The following is a 21,941-nucleotide window of genomic DNA, read 5'->3' on the forward strand; positions in this document are numbered from 1 at the left end:
GAACTGAGACATCCATCTTTTCCTGGCCTCAGACATCAGAGCTCCTGGTCCACAGATCTTCAGACTCCTTAACTTACAACAGCAGTCCCCCAGTTCTCGGGCCTTTGGACTTGGACTGAATCATACCACCAGCTTTCCTGGTTCTCCGGCTTGCAAATGGCAGGGTTGTGTGACTTAGCTTCCATAACCTCATGAGCCTCTTATCTATATCTACATCTATATCTATACCTATAACTATATCTCTGTCTATATCTATATATCCTATTCATTCTGTTTCTCTAGAGAAATCCTAATACAATAATGGCCCCGTAAGATATTGATATCCTAATCCCTAGAACCTATGAATGTTATTTTCTATGGCAAAGGGCTTTCGCAGATGTGTTTAAGTTAAGAATCTTGAGATGGGGAGAACATCTTGGATTATCTGGGTAACCCCTAAATGAAATAACATGTCCTTCTAGAAGGAGGCAGAGGGAGATTTGACTACACACAGAGGAGGAGAAGGAAATGTGACCACAGAGACAGAGACTGGGGTAATGCACAACCAAGAAATGCTGGTTCACCAGAAACGGGAAAAGGCAAGGAATGGCTTCTCCCCTAAAGCCTCCCCTGCTGATTTCTTGCCTCATGCCAGGGAAACTGATTTTGGACCTCTAACCTCCATAACTGTAAGAGAATAAATGTGTCCTGTTTTAAGCCTCCAAATTTGTGGTAATTTGTTACATCAGTCATTGGACGCTAATACACAGCACTCCTGTGCTTCTATAGCTCACTATGTGTGCTTCCAATAGAGCCTGGTCACATTTTATTAATAATAACAGCATTTATCAAGCACTCAATAAGTGCCAAGCACTGAGATAAATGTATTAGAGGGTTTTTATTTAAACTTCATCACAACCCTATGAGATAGGTACAATTATATCCCCCATTCTCCAGAGTCGGAAAGTGATGGTTAATAGGTTTGAACAAGGATAACTTGAGAAAAGATATAGCGCTGATAAGTAGCGGATCCAGGATTCAGACCACTGCACACAATTGTACACAACATTGCCTTTATGAATGGCAGCCCCTGGAGCATGCAGTGCACAACCTCAAAACCAACCAGGGTAACCCAAGGTTTAAACTCACGAAGTGATTCAGTCCCCGTGCTTTTAGCACCTCTGCTCATGCTGTAGTCTCAATGTTTGTGTCCCTCCTCCCCCCACAAAAAAATCATGTTGAAATCCTAACCCTTAAAGGTAATGGTGTGAGTAGGTGGGGCCTTTGGGAAGTGATTAGGTCATGAGGGCAGAGCCCTAATGAATGGGATTAGTGCCCTTATAAAAGAGGCCCCACAGAGCTCTCAAGCCCCTTCTATCATGTGAGGGTACAACAAGAAGTCTGCAGCCCAGTAAACAGCCTTCAACCGACCATGCTGGGACCCTGACCTCAGACTTCTAGCCTCCAGAACTGTGAGAAATAAATTTCTGTTGTTTATAAGCTACCCAGTCTATGGTATTTTGTTACAGCAGCCCACAAAGACTAAGATGGCTTATATTCCACTTTTCTGATTATTTTTATGTCCTTCTACTATATTATCAATTCATTAAGACCAGAGACTTTGTATTTTCTCTTACTATCCTCAGATTATAAGACATTTAGGGCATCTAGGAGCTCATGAATAAATGAATGAATCTCTTCCCTCAGAGGCAGCGAATCCTAAAAAACCACAAGGGATTTAAGAAAGAATCCAGAGGCAAGGAAATAAGCTATTTTCTTTCTTTCTTTTCCATTAAGAAGAATGATTTTCAAATTGGACAGGATATAATAAACATTTCTGCAGAAACTGGAGAGTGAGTTTTAATTAAGCAATAGATATTCATCTGGGCAATTTAAATAAGTTCAAGTCTCTGGAACCAGATAAATGAAACCTCAGAACACTGACGACACTTCCAGAATGGATACTGATTAGTGATCTATGATGACAAGTGAGAAAATGCCCTCCCCCCCCAAATTTAGATAGACAAGTGTTCTCCATGGTTTTCCAATAGGAAGAACAAGTAACTAGAAATAAGTAGCTTTTGTCACCAGTGGCCTGGATCACACGAGTCTTACTGGATCCATGTTGGCCTGAATGAATCCGCCTGTGATGTACAGAAGGGGTTCTGTCCCTGGCATAATGCTGTTGAGTTTGTTATCAGTAGTTTGAATGGAAATTTATTTATCGAAATGGTTTTTCCTAAGGTGAGAAGAGAGTTAAAATATTAAAGGACAGAGTAGGATTCAGAATAAAGTCTGGGACAAAGACCAAAATCAGCAAAATTCAATTCAATAAGAATATGTGAACATTTTTCCCATTTAGATTTTTTTCACAGCACAGGCCTAACATGGGAAAGAACTGATAAGAAGTGAAAATGATGGGCAGTATTAGACAGCCACATCCAGAATATGAGTCAACAGTATAATGCAATTACTTTTTTTTTTAAGTAGTACAATTCTAGGCCTTGTTAAGAGAAAAACAGTGTCCAGAAGAAAAGCAAGCAAAATCTGATTATCTCTGCACCGGTCAAAACTCATCTGGAGAACCGTGGCCAGTCTCAGAACTGTTCTTTCGGAAGGAGATGGACAAGCCAGGATTCAAAACTTGATTTTATTTGGAGGAAAGAGACTGCAGTGATAGGAGGGCAGGGAACACACAGTAAAAGAGCCACACGTGAATGGAGTGAGGGCACCTGGGGTATCTAGTCCAGAGGAAAGGAGACCCAAAAGGAACTCTCTTCTTTAAAGAGAAGCAATTTATGACAAAAAAGCAAAACTTATTTTGTGTTGCTCCCTATGACAAAACTAGGACCAATGCATGGGAAGAGGCAAGTCTGTATTCAACACAAGGAACGTTCAAAGAGTTAGAACGCAATTGTTCGTAACATTTTGAATATATTGTTCTCAGTCAGCCCCTCCACTAAGGACATAATGGTCTGTAATGGCACAGATGAACATTTTTTAATAGTTATGTATTTTAACGTGCATTTTTTAATGTTTTAAATTTTTCATTGTTGATAGAAAATTTTCCCTTATAAAAATTAATTTGAGTAAAATAAGTGACTCGATTTGGACGAAAAAAGTTAAGTAACTAACAAATGGTATGCAGACAGGGCAAATCACTGAGGCAGTATGCAAATAACTACAGCTTAGGAAACACTGCTGTAGGTTGTGGTATTTCATCTTCAATGTTTTTAAACTTCTGTTCCAGGATCTATCTCCTGCTGAGGAAATGCCTGTCGCATAGTTTTAAATGACTCAAGTATTTATTAATAGAGAGGAAGAGGGAGATAAGGAAAATAAGACAAAGAAGGGAAAAGGGATGAATGACTTGATACTCCAAGCACATCAGTGTGCCTTGTTTACCTTTAGAGTTCACATCATATTGACACTAAATCGGGAGGAATTCAGGGCACCGGGGCCAAAAAATAAATAGAAAGGAACCTAGAGAGGTTAAAAATAAGGTCAGGAAGTCACAAAATGAAACAACTGGGAAAACAGAAACAAATATATATCTAGTGATAAATAATCTGACACACAAACATTCAGTGGGTGGGAAAAACCTAGACATTCCAAGGAAAGACATGCTGGTGATGCCAGGGTCTTTCTAGAACCTTATGGCAGAGACAAAAGTAACAAAGATGGTCCTTAGCTCTCAGGCATATCCCCCCAACCGCTCTTCCTTAGCCTCTGAATGTCTGCCCTTCCCACCTGCCCCACCAGCAGCAGCCCAACACGGCAGCATTCTGTCCACAGGACATTTCGAAATCAGGGTCTAAATATTATTTAAAATTGATCGTGAAGAACAAAATATCTACCGTCTCATTTTTTAACCTCCAATGCCCCCTCATCCTAGGGAGCAATACAACCCAAGCAAAAACAATCAAGGTCAGATATCCTTTATTCTGCATTGCCAACACCTGCCACTGGGGGCTCCAGAGTGTCTTTAGCATCTACCCCTTCCTTTCTATCTCCCTCATCAAGGTTGCCTTCGTTAAGTACACTATCATCTCTCAGCTTGACTTGTTGCTCTGCAGGCTCTGACCCCTTCCACATAACTTCAGTACACATGGCCAAGGTTTTGTTTGTTGTTCTCCATTCCCTCCCCTCTTCAGACCCTTACAGTGATTTCTTATAAAACTAAATGTCGGGACTTCCTTGGCGGTCCAGTGGTTAAGACTTCACCTTCCAGTGCAGGGGGTGCGGGTTCCATCCCTGGTGGGGGAGCTAAGATCCCACATGCCTCTCAAACAAAAAAATCAAAACATAAAACAGAAGCAGTATTGTAACAAATTCAATAAAGACTTTTAAAAAACAATGTACCACATTAAAAAAAATCTTTAAAAAAAATCTAAATATCTAGTGATGAATAAAACCCCTTCACCAGAGTACTACAGCAATCTCACATATCACATTTTCTTCTAAGTAAACATATTTTGTCTATCACAGAGAAATAGTTTAATGTCATTAAAATAATTTTGGTTATAAAGTTGAAAGTCCTAAACTCTAGTCTTGGTTGTCCCACTTACTAGCTCTGTGATCCTGGGTGAGTTATTAACTTCTTCATATTTCAAAGAATTGTTACATAATGTCTGTAAAGAGCTTTATACTACACTCGATCCCCTGTAATATAAATATATGCATATTTATATACTAAATATTAAAAATAGCTTTCTACAAACATGTTATTTGTTTAGAATCATGGGTAGTACAAAGCTCTTACCAACATGTCATTTCTTTAGCACTTGGTTATTTGCTGCCTTATAATTGTTCCCTTGTTTCATGTGTGTTTTGTCTCCAAGCTTGATTTCATACTTGTGTGAGGCTGCTTACATCACTTACACTTTATTGTATCTTCTGCAGTGCCTTAGTTGGTTGACTGAGTCCACTGCTTTATCCCATTTTTGACCCAGTAGCTTCCCTTAACCTTGACCTTCTACCTCATCAATGTCTTCCCGTCCTTTAGGAAGCCTTCCTAGAGCTTCTGAAAGAGAACTGGTGGGTTTTCTAACATATGATCCCCTAAGCAGAGTAATTTGCAATGTGGATTTATTTATAATCTGAGGATGGTCTTAGTATAGACAGAACATGTAAGCAATGATGATGATCCCCAGAAAGCTGAGAGATGATGAAATCAAATATATACAGAGAAAGACTCTAGCAAGGTCCAAAATCTATCTGTGGTCACCACTGTCTAGGGTGGGTGTTCTCCAAACTACTGTCTTAAATGTTTGGTTAATGGGCCTGTATGGATATTTAGATATCATAGATATATATATACACATATGTTTATATTTATATCTCATGCTCCTAAGCCTTAAGAATTATAAAATTAACAAACTGGCTCTGATCTGATTTCGTCCTTGACAAGAGACTTACTTAAGCTTTCCAAGTAGTTTTCATATAGAGTGAATTTTCTGGTCAAACGAACAGGAAACATCAGGTCTGCACAATTGTTTTATTTCTGGTTGTAAAAACTGGCATGCTTATATAGCAATCTCTCATAAGTTCATACAGCATAATATTGGCCTTCTCAAGTCCTTTCAGCTCTGGATCACTCAATGGGAGATTCATAGAAAACAATGGACTAGAAGCTAGCATAATGATTTTATCAAAATAATATCACCCTATGGAGTCCTGCCTGGGAGATGATCAGTCAACATCCCTTCCAGAGTTATCCCTCTGTCTCCTCCCTCAAAGCACAGTTATAATGGAATGAGTTTACATGGTTCAAATTACAACAGGTTCTATGAATTAACTTTTAAAGCTATTTGCTTAAACAGCCTGCGGAGTTAAAGTAGCTAGTGTAGACACAGAGACACGAAACACATCTACTGTGGAAGATAAAGGGAAACCAAAGAAGCTTGTTACTCTGCAAACCAGAAAAAGATTGAGGTCTAATTTCTCAGACTTAAATGTGCATTTGAGTCATGAAGGGATCTTGTAAAAATGCAGATTTTGATTCAAAAAAGGCTGGGATGGGGCCTGAAAGGCTGTGTTTCTAACAAGCACTCAGGCGATGGCAGTGCTGCAGACAAGGACCTGACTTGGAGGAGCAAGGGCAGAGAATTTAAGCTACGTAGCAGTGTTCGGAGGTAATATAAACACAGGCACTTTGTCTCTTTCAACAACTCAGCTAGAGAGCACCAAAGTAAAGTTATCACAGTTAAGAAGTGATATAATACATTTTGTATTAGTATTTGTATTTCTAGTTTTTACTAGAAATTATATTTACAAGAGAATAGTTTTCTTTTGTATCCATTCTTATCAGGTCCCAAGAGTGGGAGTGAAGTGGTTTATGTTCTCTGACAGGCTTATGTGCTTAAGCCGTGGGCTTTGCTCAGCTACCTCCAAACACATACCCCAGGAGCAGGGACCAGAGCAGGGCTGATAGCCTCCTTAGCATGTCCTCTAAAGCTCCAACTACCTAACGATGATGGGAAGGGACTCTCACAGCTTCTCAGATCATTCTGTGCACTTTTCTAGCACTTTCTGGAAACGTACCACAACACCAACAGTCAGGTCCTAGTGGAACAAAGTACCTTCATTCAAAACCTGCTATGTGTCCTAGAACAAAAAATTTCACAATTTGTATGGAAACACAAAAGACCCTGAATAGCCAAAGCAATCTTGAGAAAGAAAAATGGAGCTGGAGGAATCAGGTGCCTGGACTTCAGACTATACTACAAAGCTACAGTAATCAAGACAGTATGGTACTGGCACAAAAACAGAAATATAGATCAATGGAACAGGATAGAAAGCCCAGAGATAAACCCACACACATATGGTCACCTTATATTTGATAAAGGAGGCAAGAATATACAATGGAGAACAGACAGCCTCTTCAATAAGTGGTGCTGGGAAAACTGGACAGCTACATATAAAAGAGTGAAATTAGAACACGCCCTAACACCATACACAAAAATAAACTCAAAATGGATTAAAGACCTAAATGTAAGGCCAGACACTATCAAACTCTTAGAGGAAAACATAGGCAGAGCACTCCATGACATAAATCACAGTAAGATCATTTCTGACCCACCTCCTAGAGAAATGGAAACAAAAATAAGCAAATGGGACCTAATGAAACTTTAAAGCTTTTGCACAGCAAAGGAAACCATAAACAAGACGAAAAGACAACACTCAGAATGGGAGAAAATATTTGCAAATGAAGCAACTGACAAAGGATTAATCTCCAGAATATACAAGCAGCTCCTGCAGCTCAATATCAAAAAAACAACCCAATCCAAAAATGGGCAGAAGACCTAAATAGACATTTCTCCAGAAAAGATATACAGATTGCCAACAAACACATGTAAAGATGCTCAACATCACTAATAATTAGAGAACTGCAAATCAAAACTACAATGAGGGGCTTCCCTGGTGGCACAGTGGTTGAGAGTCCACCTGCCGATGCAGAGGACACAGGTTCGTGCCCCAGTCCGGGAAGATCCCACATGCCGCAGAGTGGCTAGGCCCGTGAGCCATGGCTGCTGAGCCTGCACATCCAGAGTCTGTGCTCCGCAACGGGAGAGGCCACAACAGTCAGAGGCCCGCGTACCGAAAAAAAAAAAAAAAACTACAATGAGGTATCACCTCACACCAGTCAGAATGGCCATCATCGAAAAATCTACAAACAATAAATGCTGGAGAGGGTGTGGAGAAAAGGGAACCCTCTTGCACTGTTGGTGGGAATGTAAATTGATACAGCCACTGTGGAGAACAGTATGAAGGTTCCTTAAAAAACTAAAAATAGAACTACCATATGACCCAGCAACCCCACTACTGAGCATATACCCTGAGAAAACCATAATTCAAAAAGAGTCATGTACCACAATGTTCATTGCAGCTCTATTTACAATAGCCAGGACATGGAAGCAACCTAAGTGTCCATCGACAGATGAATGGATAAAGAAGATGTGGCACATATATACAATGGAATATTACTCAGCCATAAAAAGAAACGAAATTGAGTTATTTGTAGTGAGGTGGATGGACCTAGAGACTGTCATACAGAGTGAAGTAAGTCAGAAAGAGAAAAACAAATACCGTATGCTAACACATATATATGGAATCTAAAAAAAAAAAAATGGTTCTGAAGAACCTAGGGGCAGGTCAGGAATAAAGATGCAGACCTACTAGAGAATGGACTTGAGGACATGGGGAGGGGGAAGGGTAAGCTGGGAAAAAGTGAGAGAGTGGCATGGACATATAAACACTACCAAATGTAAAATCATTAGCTAGTGGGAAGCAGCCTCATAGCACAGGGAGATCAGCTTGGTGTTTTGTGACCACCCAGAGGGGTGGGATGGGGGGGTGGCAGGGAGATGCAGGAGGGAGGAGATATGGTGATATATGTATATGTATAGCTGATTCACTTTGTTATAAAGCAGAAACTAACGCGTCATTGTAAAGCAATTATACTCTAATAAAGATGTTAAAAAAAAAAACTTGCTTTGTGCTCTAAACAGGGCATTTTCTAAGGTGGCTAAAGGAACCATGGATTTCAGGATATGCAGCCCTCAATTCCCTTTCCATATCTGCCCCTAAAGTTTTCAACAAAGTTAGGCCTCCTGTAGAAAGTGACAGCCACAGAAAAAAATGAAGATAATAAGCAACTAGGTGATGCACCCAAGTAGGATGGGGGATGGAGTGTTTTTGCCTTTAGTGTAGAAATATCTTATTTAATTATTAAAGTCCTGCTTTATTATACAGTTCAGTATCTTTCTATCTACAGTTTGCAGCCCATTGGTGAACCTTGAAATCATTTTCATGGTTCAGAACCAGGCTGTTTTAAAAATGCAGTAGACCAGGGTGCAACGCACTTCAAAGGGGAAGTATCATTTAATGAAATGTCTCAGTTACACCTGTCTATGTACTGAGCTATACTGTAAAGTGCATTTCTTACTATGCATCATAATCAAAAATTTGAAAAATCAGTGAACTATAGCTTGCTTTATGGTAGAGGAGGGTTTTTTTAGAGCCATCATTGTTTTTAATCTATTTATTTTTACTATATTCACCTGGCATTGCCTTAGCTAGATGAGGTCATAGCGAGTAGCCTTTTCAGAAATTTCACTGCCCTTTCCACTATAAATTCCTTGAACTCATATAGCATGCTTAAGCCATATGCATTATATATACACATATAATAGTAAATTCCTATAGATCATGTGTCATACTAATAGACCAATTTAATTGACACTCTGAACTATTCCTGGGTATTATACACCCAATTCCCTACATCCAGTCAATTGCTGGGAGCACCTCACAGCTTTCAAGTTACAAGGGCACCATCTTCTGGTGAAATATTTTCTTTGTTGGGCCGATATTAAAGAGCTACCAAAAAATGTCCTGATTTTTCAAGCAAAAATTGCAACTGACATCATATATACATTGATATTCTTTAGAGCTTTTTACTTCATTCAGGAGTTTCACTCCATTCCCAATCTGAGAAAGGTCTTTCTATTCCTCAGCAGTGAGAGGAGCTAGTCTGTCCTTCCTGACTTTCCGTTACACTAGGCTGGTTTCAAGTTTCAGCTCCTCCTTGAATTCCAGCCTGCTGAGACTTCCCTCTAGAATCATCCAAAATGGAGCCTCTCACAGCCTACCCTCTGAGATGTTCAGGGCCCAAAGCAAAGGTATTTGCAGTTTTGCTGTCTATGGTTCTATGTACAGTAATGTTATTTCTTCTACAACTAAAATTCCTAAAACCTAAAATCAACAGCTTTTATACATTTGAAGTGAAAGATGCAAATGGAAGAACGGTTTCTCTGGAAAAGTTTAAAGGCAAAGTAAGTTGTATCTTCTGATTTTTATTTCTGTTGTTTGTCCGTGTTCTCTGCTTATTCTCTTAATAGTCCATTTTTCACTGTTAAACGGTCATATTATAATTTAGTCTTCAATGTAATGTTATTAGTATATCACTTTAGCCATCAGAGCTCTGTTTATATACTTCTAATTGATAACTGATTATGTTAACTGTTTGCTTTAAGTGATGGATCAATACTTTAAGTTGCTTAGGAAATTCTTAGAGTTAGTAATGTGAATATGGAGTATTCCATATAATGTGAATATGAAAGTATTAATTCCATAATCTAACAACATTAAAAAGTACTCTATCAATAATCATATTTTATCTTTTATTTTTTTAAAAAAAACTTAATAGTTGAGTACATAGGGCTTTTTCAATGGTCGTGATTTTTCAGAGTTTTAACTCATGCATCCATGTTATGATTTTCAGCAGAATTGGGTATATCTAAAAATATGAGATAACCATCTATCAAAGGTTGTATTCCTCCAAAATGGTTTAGGATTTTAACTACTTGCAAATATTTTTTTTAATCTTTTATTTGCTTCACTTTCTGGTTGGATTTTTTTCTTTTTCCGGGAGGTTGCACTAGTTGTAAACGTGGCTAGTGACTGCCAACTCACAGACAGAAATTACTTAGCACTGCAGGAACTGCACAAAGAGTTTGGACCATTCCACTTCAGCGTCTTGGCTTTTCCATGCAATCAGTTTGGAGAATCGGAGCCCCGCCCAAGCAAGGAAGTAGTATCTTTTGCAAGAAATAACTTCGGAGTAACGTTCCCCATCTTCCACAAGATTAAGATTCTAGGACCTGAAGCAGAACCTGCATTTAGATTTCTTGTTGGTAAATATCTGCCTTGCCTCACCAATTTAATGTTTTTAATTGCTTTTCATTTTTAAAACAAATATACCAGGACAATACATTCATTTGAAATGTTTTAGTGGGAAAGTTTTATAAAACTATCAAAGAGCTAGATTCTCATCCTTTGTGACTTTCTAGAAGTTATGCTTCCCTGAAATCAATGTTTTAACTTCTTGGATGGCAAAATAAATCTACTCCAGTGTATTTTATTTTTATGATCATTTTCCTGAAGAATTTACTTTAAGTGTGGTCATGGCTATTTTCACAAAATATTTCAATTCTCATTTAACTAACATGTGGGCAAATATCCCTCCCCAATATTAAAGTTATACGTCCCACATCAATATTGCTGAGCGTTGTTAGTTGAACTTATCTTTGTGGTTATTTTTATGTTGCCTTACTTATCTAAGATATTATCCTCAAGGGTGAATAATATCTGTTTGCCAGGTGGTTTTTGGCAAAATTCAAAACAATGTATCTTGATTTTTTTTGAAGAAGGGTAGTGTTAGGCTATCTCTGTAATTAAGCTAGCTACAGAAACCTATTTAAAGATTTTCCAGCATAAACGTGGTGCAGTATAGTGACTAAAAGCCAAACTTTGGCCCCAGTCTGTGTTGAAACCCCTGCTCCTTTACTTTTGCTGGGTGGCATTAGGCACATAATTTCTCTGTGCCCGTTTCCTCGTTTGTAAAATGACATTATCAATAGTATCTACCCCCTAAGATTGCCTGGAGGATTAAGTGTGTTAATAATAAAAGTAAAGTACTTATTCACATACAGTTTACACTGTGGCAGACACTATTCTAAAGGACGTTCAGCTCATGTCCTCTCATCTAACTTATATAGATGACAGCCTCAGTCATTTTCACTGTGGGTAATTTGAGTTTTGCTAAAACCATGACCTCATCCAGGCAATCAAGCTTCCAATCAAACAAACCAGCTAATGATGTCCTATAATATTTCATTTAAGTATGAAATCAGAATCATCCAAAAACATTATATTCAGTTTCTAGGGAAAGTCAATATAATGCCTAACGCCACAAATAGCAACTAGTGTGAGGTCTTCATTCCTTTTATTTCCAGGGTGCACAGGAAAAAAAAAGCCAGAGCATGTGCCCTGTAATCATCTCTCAATTACAGCAGGCAAATACTTGGGCACAATAGCTCCTAGGTTCTTCCCCTTTGTCACTAAGAAAGCTTCTGAAACTCCACTTACCCTGTGTGATCAAAACATAACAGTGATTTAAGGTTTCACTAAAGTTAGATGAAGCTCCAGAGACAAAGATTATGAGTTGACGGCCAAATGAAAATTAGATCTTTGAAAACTGGCCACAATGGACAGTACCTGATCATGCACTCACAAACAAGATGGCTCTGTACAGGTGTACAGGTTGTCCACTAAACAGGAGTAAGGAGGCAAACGGGGGCTGAAACACAGGCGAGTGCAAGGTATGTGTCGAGGGACTGTCCCCACCTGGAAGGGTATCTTTTTCTAATTCACACGAAGATGTTACACTGACTAGAGAGAGCCCTGCCCTGATGGGCATTATCTTTAAAAACACATTTTCCATCATAAAAATGGCTATTTTTCAAAGCGATTTTAAGAAGCCTTTAGTTAATAATATGATGTTCATACCAAGTCACTGATGTTTGAGCTAATCAGCAACACTATTAAAAATGAAATAACCAGTGTAAATGCTTGGCACAGTACACAGAATAAAACACGTATAAGTAAATATTAGGCTACTTTTCATTCATTATTTTTAACCTGTGCTCCCGCATTTGTTCTTTCCCCAGCATAAAGCAAAGTATCCCTCAATTTTAAAAACTCTAGGCAGTGTGTTCCTTCTACCTACCTCATCAGCAACGTTTTTGAAAGGATAGTTAACATTTGTTTTCTCCACTTCCCTGTCTCTGCTTCCTTCTTAGATCACTGTGTTTGGCCTCTCACTCCATAACTCTCCTGAGCCTGGTGGGTCTCGCTGCCTGTGACTTCTACTCTGGCCCCTTCTCTTCCTCCCTTGCAGGTTCCTCTTTTCCTCCACCCTTAACGCTACTGATCCTCAGGATTCTGCCACATCCACATGGGCTCTCCTTACTCTGTCCCCTTTCCCTGGGTGAGCCCTTGCTCTTAAGCTCCGAAGCCTCCTCTGATTGGGTGTCCCACATAACCTGAATCTCCTTGTGTACAAAAATGAATTTGTCATCTTCCTCCTAAAATCTGTTTGCTTTGCCATGTTCCCTATTTTAACAGCACGAGCTCTGCAAATAGGAAGGTCTAAATATCAATCCAGGCTCTACCACTCACTAGCATGTGACTGTGAGTCCAGGCCTCCATTTGTCTCATCTGCAAAATGGGGATAATAATAATATCCAATGTTTACAGGGTTGCTGTAAAGATTAAAGGAGAGGATCCATTTAAAGCACTGAGCATACATTACTAGGCACATAATAATTATATTTTTTCTCATGTTAGTCAATAATAATGCACACCAATCCTGTATGATATAGAAAAAAACTTCTACATTTCTTACCTAAATTAAGATGTATCAAAGGATATCTACAATTATTTAGAATTCCTTACTATATAATATGCAACAATATTAAAAACATATATATATTTACTACAAAAAGTAATCCATACATTCCTATTACCAAAGACATTTAGAACATCACTTTATCTTTAAAAAAATGTTAAGAAACTGAAAGTTTTCACCTAGTGACAGGGTAAATTTTTTGTGGTGGAGATCAACAAATCTAAAATAAACTAATTTATTTCATTTCTTGATTCTAGGTCAGTAGAATCATCAGTGAAGTCACCAAGTATTGCTATAAATCTGTTTACACAAACTTTGAGTTGTTTTGTTTGGGTGTTTTGCTTTTTGTTTAGTTTGGTTTTTGAAATGATGACAATACTAGGACTTGATTCTAAAGTTGTAATTTATGCAGATACTAACAAAAATGAAAATCTTGAAAAAGAATTTACTCATGAAAATATATTCTGATATTTTAGATTCGTCAAACAAGGAACCAAGATGGAATTTCTGGAAGTATCTGGTCAACCCTGAAGGTCAAGTTGTGAAATCTTGGAGGCCAGAGGAACCCATTGAAATCATCAGGCCTGAGATAGCAGCTCTGATTAGACAAATGATCATAAAAAAGAAAGAGGATCTATGAAAATGCCATTGAATCATTCTAAGGCAATAGTCAGAATACAGAAATGTCTCCATGAGGGTTTGATCCCATTTTAAATACTCTGACAATTAAATGTGGCACTGAAGGATGACTTTCCTTTTATATTATCTTGGCAGTGACTGGTAATGAATGTCCCCACGATAGAGATGTTACCTAAAGCAAAAATGAAGAGTAGCCAAAGACTCTAAATGAAATATATTAAATACTTCATCTGACCACACTAAATAATTCAGAATACAGTCACCAATGTGCTTCAATATCCTATTGTCTGACTTGACATTTTCTAGTATCGTTCTTGATGGAAATGCCAACACACTAGACCACTGCTTGAATTCAAGACACTATGTGACATTTCCAGAGTAACTAATTATAAATGATTATTTTTATGTAATAAAAAACAAAATAAACATTGAAAATGTGAAATATAGATTCTAATCCTTATGTATTTTTATTTGTTTCAGGTACAGGATTTTGGGTTTTTTGGTTTTTTTTTTTTAAGTACAGGTTCATGGTATGTTTTACTACACCTGGCCAAATAGTCACATAAATGACATTATCACAACATTTGAAAAAGCCTTCATCTTTCTCAATATTTATTATTTTCTAGAAGCAACTCAAATTCCATAATTAGAATATTAACACTTGAGTCAGTCTGTATTTTTGAGTGAAAATCCCAAGTGTAAGAAAAAAGCCATTAGTATATGATCATTCAGCTTGATTCCCCTTCAAGTTAATTTTGATAAATTCGTTACAGGTTAATTCCTTACAGGTTTTGGTTAATTCTTTACAGGTTAATTCCTTACAGGTTCCTTACAGGTTAATTTTGGTTGCTAATCTAGTCAGACTAGATTAGCCATTTGGAAAGAATTCAATGCTGCATCATTCTCATGGCTGTAGTAAGAAGAATCAACTGCAAACAGTCAAAACTCTTAACGAAGAAAAGGGAGTGATTGCAACTACATGAGTCTTAGAAACATCAGCAACCACTGAGCCTTTTGATAGAGTCACAACATACCTTTTCTCCCAAAGTCCTGATCTTTAAGTTTTGTCAGCCTTCTAATTATTGGAAAAAAAGCAACGTGCCAAGTTGATGAAGGTTAATTATTGCCCCATGAAATATATATTCATTTCATAAAGGAGTTAAACAGGAATACTGGAGCCAAAAACCAGTGTGAAAAAACAGTCATGTAGAATTTGGCTAAGAAGGAAGACCCAATCTAAATAACTGTGAATTGGCTCTCCAATTCTGACCAGATGAGTGAAAGTGAAGATTTTTTTTTTATGGTGAAATCAGTAGTGCCACCTCAGTAATTCTGCAAAAGTGTTTAAAGTTCTTAAAAAAATCAAATATATTTCCCGGAATACCTTCTACTTCAACATAGATGTCCAACCCCCAGCTCTGAATGTATTTAGTAAGCTCTCTGATGGGGGCGGAGGTGTGGTTCCCCTCAGGTCAAGAGGATGTGCAGAGGCACCTCAAGAATAGCAGTCAATATGGTTAAAATAGTATGTTCTATATTATGTGACTTTTACCACAATAAAAAAGACATAAAAAAAAAAAAAAAGAATGGTGGTCACTGTGTGAGCAAAGCCCGCTTCTACCTCTCCCCAGCGGCAGGTCCTTGGGCCAAGCTCGACTACTTTTCAGTTTCCTCACCTATAAATTAGGGGTGGGGTCAGAGTGAACAAAAAGCCCCTTCCAAGTTCCCAAGGGCTTTCAGGTGATCAGGAATCAATACTAACCTGGATTGTTGTTGAAGAAATGGAAGCCACCTCACTAGTCTATCTGTCTTTTGCAAGCTTGCCCCAAAAATGCCTGTTAGCAATTTGAATTCTGGGCCTCTAAGCAAAATTTTATGTAGGATAATCCCTCCAAGTGTTGCTTCTGGAACACTCTTGCTGTTTACCCCCGCTTACGACTTCCATGAATTCATATCAGTGCTCCAGGACGGCTGGGGTGTTTATGTGCTCACAATCAGGGTGTGAGCAGAAGTGTATCTGCCAGCACCACAGAGGTTACGTAGACACCCCACTGCCAGACAGACGGTAATGAGCTGCGGGACAACCAGGACTGTCCCAGAGAACGCAGTTGAGGTGTCCATCCTGCCCCAAATCACTAGTTCTCTCCAAAGCCATAAAAAGTGGGTTTTTCACTTATATATCTCCAAACTTGGTTGCCTTATTCAACCTATAATCTCTGCTAGGTTAGGCTTGATTCTCTCCTCTTGCCCCTCTGAGTATGCAGGGAAGGCAGGTAGGGATTTGAAAGTGTGTCATACAGGTGTCCATTCAGGGTTCTGTAACAACCAGGCTATGTGTGATGAAAGAGAGGAGAGCCATGTGCTGATGTGCCGCCACCCAGACCTCAAATGTCTCATATGAATACCGTCAGGCAAACACACAGAGGAAAAAAATGCATTTTTCTTGAACTGAGCACAATACCTTCTCTATCTCAGCATCAAAAAGTCTGGGACAGGGCTTCCCTGGTGGCTCAGTGGTTGAGAGTCCGCCTGCCGATGCAGGGGACACGGGTTCGTGCCCCGGTCCGGGAGGATCCCACGTGCCGCAGAGCAGCTGGTTCCTGGAGCCATGGCCGCTGAGCCTGCGCGTCCGGACACTGAGCCTGCGCGTCCGGAGCCTGTGCTCCGCAACGGGAGAGGCCACAAGAGTGAGAGGCCCGCGTACCGCTAAAAAAAAAAAAAAAAAAAAGTCTGGGACATAAACTGCTACGAGCTGCCTGAACTGAGAAGTATAACAAAAATAGTAGGCATCCCATAAAAGAGTATTCAGCATCCTGACAAAGGAAAGGGACAAAATCAAATGCTTTTATCTGTGGTTAATAATTCATTGACGAAGTTTGTTTTTGTTTATTTGGGAAGTGGAGAGGAGTACTTCCTACTAACTTCTGATCATCATCTTATGGCAGATGTAAAAATACAGAGTGTTGGAGAGTGGAATAAATATGAATTTGCCTGAAATATTCCCAAAAAATTGTACTTCATTTTTGAAATTGTGTACTAATTATAGCATACCTATAGTATGTATATATGTACATATACATGATTCTTAATAACTATAGTATATATAGCATATATACAGTGATGACTGGTAAATGTTTAACAACCAAATCTCTGGAGGAGGAGTCCCAATTTGCAGCATTTGCAATTTCTATGGTGTGAATGCTCCCACATGGTCAATTTTAATCCACTAATGGTTTGATAACTGGCTTGTAAAATTTCTGAAAATTTAACAATCAATTCTCACAGACCAGGACAAGCTGGCTCCAGCACAACAAAATTTTTAAAATCAGACTTACGGTAATAAGGATCTCCACAGAGAAAAACCTAAAGCAAAAACATATCACATATACTCTTTATTTTTATTACAAATATATTATTTTGACAGGTTATATATAAATGTGGATGTATATGCAGTTATACTGAATTATGAAAAGCTGCTAACATTATAACTATATAATCACACTATAATCGAACGACGTAACTGGATTGCCTGCAGGTAATTTCAAGTAGGAAAACACTCCAGTAAAAAATAAGAAAAAAAGAGAGAGAGAGAGAGAGAGAGAGAGACAAAGTCTAAGAAGGAAAACAAAAACTAGTTCTCTACATTTATTTTCTTTAAACATATTAACTGTTTCAAGACTGCCCGATGTGAGCGGGAAGGTCTTGGGTGATCCCTGTACAAAATAATGTGTATTCCTGCTAACGTGTTCCTTTGAAAGAAAAATGTCATGTTTGGGTGCAGCTAACATGGGGACGCTCTGTATTTATCCCTCAGCTTGACTTCATGTTCCCCAGGGAATAATAAAATCCTAATAACTGTTACACCAAGAAACTAATACATCACACTTCTTCCCACTCTTCTTGTTCCCTCCTCCCTCTGAACGGTTAAGGCCACACCTTGCCAAGGGAAGCATTCTCTTTTGGGGGCAGAGGCTGGTGGGGGAGAGCCATTAAAGAGCACTGAGAAACTCGGACATTTTCCAGAGGGTGTGATGGGAAGCAATTACATCCCCAGCACCAGTGAACAGCAGTGGTTGCCCCCAGAGAAGATACTTCCAACCAGCTTTGCCTCCCTCCTCCTCTTTTTTCCAACCCACTTCCGTCTTCTCTTCCTCTGACATCCCAAGTGTGGATCCCTCTCTTTCCTTCTCACTCTTACGAAAACGTTTTCTTTTTGAATTTAAACTTTCAATCACCTCCTTACCCATTGACCTCCTTGTTTATCTTTACTACACTCGATTCTTTCTTTCCTTTCTCATCATCTCAATAATAGGAACTGAACTATGTATTCTTTTTATTGAGTATAAATGTTGGCATTTTATGTCTTGCTCTTTAAAAAAAATTTTTTAAGTAAAACACAAAGGACAAGCCTTCTAAATTTAGTAGGTTTTATTTTTATCAACAGATCAGTGATTTTCTATAGAAAATAACATGTTGAAATTTAACCTTAAAAAAAGATGAAAACAATATTTACATTAAAGGAATACTTAAACACAAAGATGCTGAAAATGGAATGATACTAGGCAACAACAAAAAGAGGATGAGATTTGAAAGTAGCAATATGCATAAGAATCAAATTATAGTTACCTCTTTAACCCATGGTTCTAGAAATGTTTACATTTAAATAAGGTAAGAATTTAACTTTACCCATAACTTATAGTCCAATGCAGTAGAGAATGTGATACATTTCTCATTTAGGGTGTAAATAATTGACCAGACCACCAAAGTCAGTTCCATGAAGTTGCTGCAAATGTTTATACAACCACAGTGTGTCTGGGACACAGCACACACCTGACACGGCTCCATGAGTCAAAATGGCCTCCAAGGGAATGAGAAAATATTTTAAATTATATTGTGCGGTCAGTTCTCCCCCTTCACAAGCTAAATATCATGCTCTCTTCCAAACACTGTATGAGTCTGTGATTTTACAGAAAATGAGGACTCAAGGCAAATCTTCCAAACAATTTAGCCCCATCCCCTAACCCCCAAAATCCCCAATTCTCTTGATATTCAAGTGAAAATGTTTTAGTTGACTGACTCATCTGGAAAGTTACTTCAGTTCTCCCTTTAGCTGTACACACCCTTGGTAACTGAAACCTACTCTAATGTCAAATTAAGAAACTAATGATCCAGAAAGAATTCTAAAGACTTAGTTGAAAGTTGAAAATTTGAGGAAACATTTTAGGTTTTCCGTTCCAAATTGTCATTATATTCTAAATTTTATATTTAAAATAAATATATAATTTCACAAATACTTTAATACTGTCTACAAGTATTAGAGACTCCAGAATATTACCTGAAATTTTTAAAATAATTAATTGGAGTAGTTTCTTCAGCATTATAAAGCTGTTTGTTGTATTATAACTGAAAAGTAGTAATAAACATTATGGTAAAGAGTGACCCGGTTCATGGCAAAAAGTACACATACACACAAACATACACACATATTACTTACAGATTTAATTATACTCTGATGTTCATTGTACATGCAATGAGATAGCAGTTGCATGTTAGCTGATGCCATTCACATATTCAACCAGCTAACAATACACTGCCAACCCATCACACACAGGTAACCAGTGTACTTCGTTAACAAGAAGAATTTATCCAGAAGCAAGTGGCAGGGTAGTTGTGGCTGCTGAATTGACCCAAAGCAGCCAGCTAACAATACACTGCCTACCTGATTCAGGTCACCGCTGCTTTTCATGGCCCATAAAGTCACTGAGGCTAAATTTGTAACATGAAACAGTGGCAGAACTTTCATCTTAATAGTCACATTAAAGAAAACTTACAGGCAAAACCTGTTCCTCCAAAAATACTATAAGTAATAAAACCAATATTTTCTTTAATCTATTCAAAAACTTAAAAAGAAAACTTTCAAAATACTTCCACTTAGGTTTTACAAATTAAAGGCTCGGATACTGCTATACAAGTGAATTAACAAAGTTATACATAACTGTAGCTTTTCCCATTACTTCTATTTACTGATGAAAAGACCAGTTGTGTGTATCAGGTAGTCAAATATCTAGGAGCCATGGTGATACAAAAGGTAGGCAAGACAAATCTTCAGCTTTGTTTGGGAAAAATAAATATTAAAGTATTTAGGGAATTTTAGGAGTCAAATGTCATTTGTTTTCTCTGGCTACAAAGGCTATTAGTCATTGCATTCTGAAAGTTATGTGTTCAATTTATTGTGTCACCAATTAAATACAGAAAAATTTAAGGAAGGTCTAGAAAAAAATCTATAAAACTGGTGATGGTTTTGAAACTAAAATCTATAAGTAAAGACTAAAGGAATGTGACCTATTTAGCCTAGAGAGAAGCAAGGTGAATCCTGATAATGATTTACACTGAATACAAGAGACGCTAAAGGCCTTTGGGTTCGGACTTTCAAGGTGAAAAAGTACTACATGGGATCAACTGTTAAATTACTAACCTAAGGGCCGTAGATTATGCCACTTCTCCTCTTGACCACAAGATAGCACCATTTCCGTTTCTTTGGGGGGCAAGCTTATGAACGCAACAGAGGGGAGTGCAACTAGCAACTGTTAAAATGAAATTATAACAGCCAGCTAAAGATGCACTGCCTACCTGACACACCCAAGCTTCATCTTTTGCTGTAGAGGCAAAAACTAGAACGTAACATTCAGATTAAAATGATTACCATTATTTGTCAGTCAGAGATCTTCAGTTTCTTACAAAAATGTTTTAATATATACTCTTTAATATATAGACTGTAGTTAGTGATAGTATGAGATTTTTTAAATTTTTCGTATTTTCAGACCAATTCATACTTCCAGCAAATATCTTTAGCAAGAATTAGTTTGTTCGAGGTCATATTCAAGACAGAGAACTGGAGTAAGCACTGGACACTCACCTTGGGAGAATCTTGAGCTCTCTTCTGTTTCATGTCTTTGGCGAGCACCCGCATGACCTCCTCCTTTGAAAATACAGACAACATATATGAATATAAACTGTTTAGGAAAATCATAATATTAGGCGTGGAATGTTTCTAGATCCTTATTTAGTCAAACTACATTCACTTTTCTTTGAAAGAAAACAGGCACCGCCAGAATATAACTAAATTACACAACTCAAAATTAAAATCAGGATTTAGAGTTTTGAACTACCTCTTGGTCCTAAACAGGTATTATAAACGGTGCCTTCGACAAGAAGTCCCTTTAGGGAGTTGGGGCGAGGAAACAAAAGGGCGTTACTCACCCATAGGATCTCTTCTTCGGTCCGGACCCTCCTCCGGGCGGTGCGCTCAAGTTTCCACTCCATCTCTGGAGGAGTTTGCCCTACCTGGCTGGAGAGTAGCCTCTCCTCGACCGCTTTTGGTTTTGCCCCCCAGGTCTAAGCCAGTCTTGACTCTTAATCATCAAACCTCTGGAGTCTTGTCCCCCAGGACGATCCTATTTAACCCCTAACCTCCCATTTTTCCCCACTCCTCCCACCGCTCTCAGCGAGCTTTCCCCAGGGTACGGTTTAAAAAGCCGGCGGGGCGGCAGCCAGAGCGGGAATCCCCCTCTCCGGCTTCTCATTGGCCGGCGCTTCGGTGACGTCAGAGCCCGGGAGGGCTTCCCCCTGCGCCCGCCTGGCTGGGTTTTCTCTCTCTCTCTCTCTCTCTCTCTCTCTCTCTCTCTCCCCCTCCCTCCCTCCCCCCCCTCCCCCTCCCGGCCGGCGGCCGCGCCCCGCAGCCTCCAGCTCTTTGTCCGCGGAGGCGCGCACAGGAGCGCCAAGCTTTGCCGCGAGCGGTGGCGGGCCTGAGCCGGACCAGGAGCGGAGGGCTGGACAGCTGCAGGAGGCAAGGCCGTTGGCGGGCGAAGAAGCGGGTTCTGGGAATTCACGTTCTTTTCATTTTAGAAACAAAAATGTTCTGTAATAACGAACCCTGCTCCCTTTTCCTCGGCCCCCACTTCTCATTCTCCAACCCCATCATCCTGCCTCTGCCTCTGAGGGATCGGAGGGGTGCATAACTCTCCGGCCTCCTCTCTTTTGACGCTAATCACCCTTTGCTTAAGCTACTGAGTCT

General features: G+C 38.9%; 2 protein-coding genes across 4 annotated transcripts in view; one reads left to right on the forward strand and one right to left on the reverse strand.

Moving 5' to 3' along the window:
- CDC20B (cell division cycle 20B) overlaps positions 1-21,190 on the reverse strand; it is a 61,859-nt gene extending 40,669 nt beyond the window's left edge. Inside the window, exons 1-2 of the mRNA XM_060146075.1 lie at positions 21,128-21,190; positions 20,784-20,846 (exon numbers count right to left, since the gene is read on the reverse strand). Of these exons, the coding sequence (XP_060002058.1) occupies positions 20,784-20,846; positions 21,128-21,190 (126 nt within the window). The remainder of the gene's footprint in view (positions 1-20,783; positions 20,847-21,127) is intronic.
- Positions 9,609-14,313, forward strand: GPX8 (glutathione peroxidase 8 (putative)). Of its 3 annotated transcripts, none has more exons than XM_060146072.1 (3): positions 9,609-9,812; positions 10,412-10,673; positions 13,705-14,313. In XM_060146072.1, exons 1-3 carry the CDS (start codon positions 9,609-9,611, stop codon positions 13,866-13,868), a joined length of 630 nt encoding a protein of 209 aa, XP_060002055.1. In that variant the 3' UTR covers positions 13,869-14,313. The 3 variants fall into 3 exon arrangements, with proteins under 3 accessions (XP_060002055.1, XP_060002057.1, XP_060002056.1); XM_060146073.1 differs by having other exon boundaries at positions 9,666-9,812; positions 10,409-10,673; XM_060146074.1 differs by lacking the exon at positions 10,412-10,673.
- Positions 21,191-21,941: the final 751 nt, after the last annotated feature.

Source organism: Lagenorhynchus albirostris, chromosome 3 (genome assembly GCF_949774975.1).
Source record: "Lagenorhynchus albirostris chromosome 3, mLagAlb1.1, whole genome shotgun sequence".
Taxonomy (NCBI): Eukaryota; Metazoa; Chordata; class Mammalia; order Artiodactyla; family Delphinidae; genus Lagenorhynchus; species Lagenorhynchus albirostris.